The 1,319-nt window shown below is 34.4% G+C and overlaps 1 protein-coding gene across 3 annotated transcripts in view; it reads left to right on the forward strand.

The window, feature by feature from the left end:
* Positions 1–1,319, forward strand: part of LOC102841647 (ras-related protein Rab-18-like) — a 49,134-nt gene that overhangs the window by 27,476 nt on the left and 20,339 nt on the right. For 2 of the 3 annotated variants that reach the window (XM_006871676.1, XM_006871678.1), the window contains exon 3: positions 505–566. The exons of the other annotated variant lie outside the window; for it this stretch is intronic. In XM_006871676.1, the coding sequence (XP_006871738.1) occupies positions 505–566 (62 nt within the window). The remainder of the gene's footprint in view (positions 1–504; positions 567–1,319) is intronic. 3 annotated transcript variants of the gene reach the window in all.

Below are 1,319 nucleotides of genomic sequence, written 5' to 3' on the forward strand. Positions count from 1 at the left end.
GAGGGGTTGGAATGATCCTTGCTGTAAAGATTTGTTCCCTTTTTTGAGCTACTACATCCATAAGTATAGATAAAGTTCATCAAATTGTAGTGGGTTACTCTTTTTTTCCTCTTCTTTCTTCTTCTAGTTGAGTTCTAATCAGCCATTGAAGCCAGGTCAAGTGGGTACTATCTGCAAGTATGGGTGTTCTTATGCATCTCCCCTCACTTCATATCAGCTATGTTCCATACCTCTTAATTCCACATTTCCATGCGCTTTTTGAAGTCTCCTGGTATATTTGGTCATCATCTTAAATTGAAATTCCCACCCCCCCTTTTTTTTGGATGACACGAATGTTTGAATTCTAGAAGCATTTGATTTTCATTTATCTTGGCTGAATCTTAAACTGCTGAACTTCAGAATTTGAAGTATAAACTTTCGGCATTTGATAAAGTCTATTATCTTGGCAGTTTTTTAAAAAGTATGTTTTATCTGGAGATTTATACAAAGTTTCATTTCTTCAAGGTGTTGACTTCAAGGTGAAAACAATATCAGTGGATGGAAATAAAGCTAAACTTGCAATATGGGTAAGAGTTTTAAAAATACATCTTTAATTAATAATAAGTGTATCTTTCAGGGAAGCAGAAGTTAATTGTGTAGTATTCCAGGGGTGAATGAATAATTTGTATTAAATAATTTTTGGTAGCTCTGATATTGATAAAAGGATAAAGCAAATCATTATACTTTACAATTGGGTGATTAAACAAAGGCGTGGTTTACTAAAAATATATGTTCTTTTCAGAATATTTTATAACAGAACAAAGTATAACAAATATCACCTATTTTAGAGAATCATTGTTACTGAATGTGTTTCTTTAAACTTTGAAAAAGACGTAAAGACATGTTGCTTAGTATAAATATTTATAAAATTTGAGTTTGCCAATTTAGGATTTATTTTTAATACTGAGATTCAGTCTTTCCCTAGTGGCTTTATTTCATTTCCCTGTGAAGCCAATTATTATCATAATTGCTCTGCTAGATTTCTTCATGTTAGGGTTGGATGAGGTATCAATAACTGTCAACAAAACTGCCAGGCCCAGAGACGTTCTAGCCAAGGTACTTAGTGTCTCTGTTTGTCCCTCTTTCCATCACTCCTGTTTATTATTTGTCTATCTAGTGTTTATTTGGAGTTCTGGTGCGGCACTTTGGGTTAATGTGCTGGATTGCAGAGTTGTTTGAACCTCAAGGTTGGTGGTTCAAGCTCACCAGCTGGTCCCTGGAAACCCTATACAGGGTCGCTATGGGTTGGAAATGACTCTACAGCACTTAACAACAATAAT

This window comes from Chrysochloris asiatica, unplaced genomic scaffold (genome assembly GCF_000296735.1).
Source record: "Chrysochloris asiatica unplaced genomic scaffold, ChrAsi1.0 scaffold00172, whole genome shotgun sequence".
Classification (NCBI taxonomy): domain Eukaryota; kingdom Metazoa; phylum Chordata; class Mammalia; order Afrosoricida; family Chrysochloridae; genus Chrysochloris; species Chrysochloris asiatica.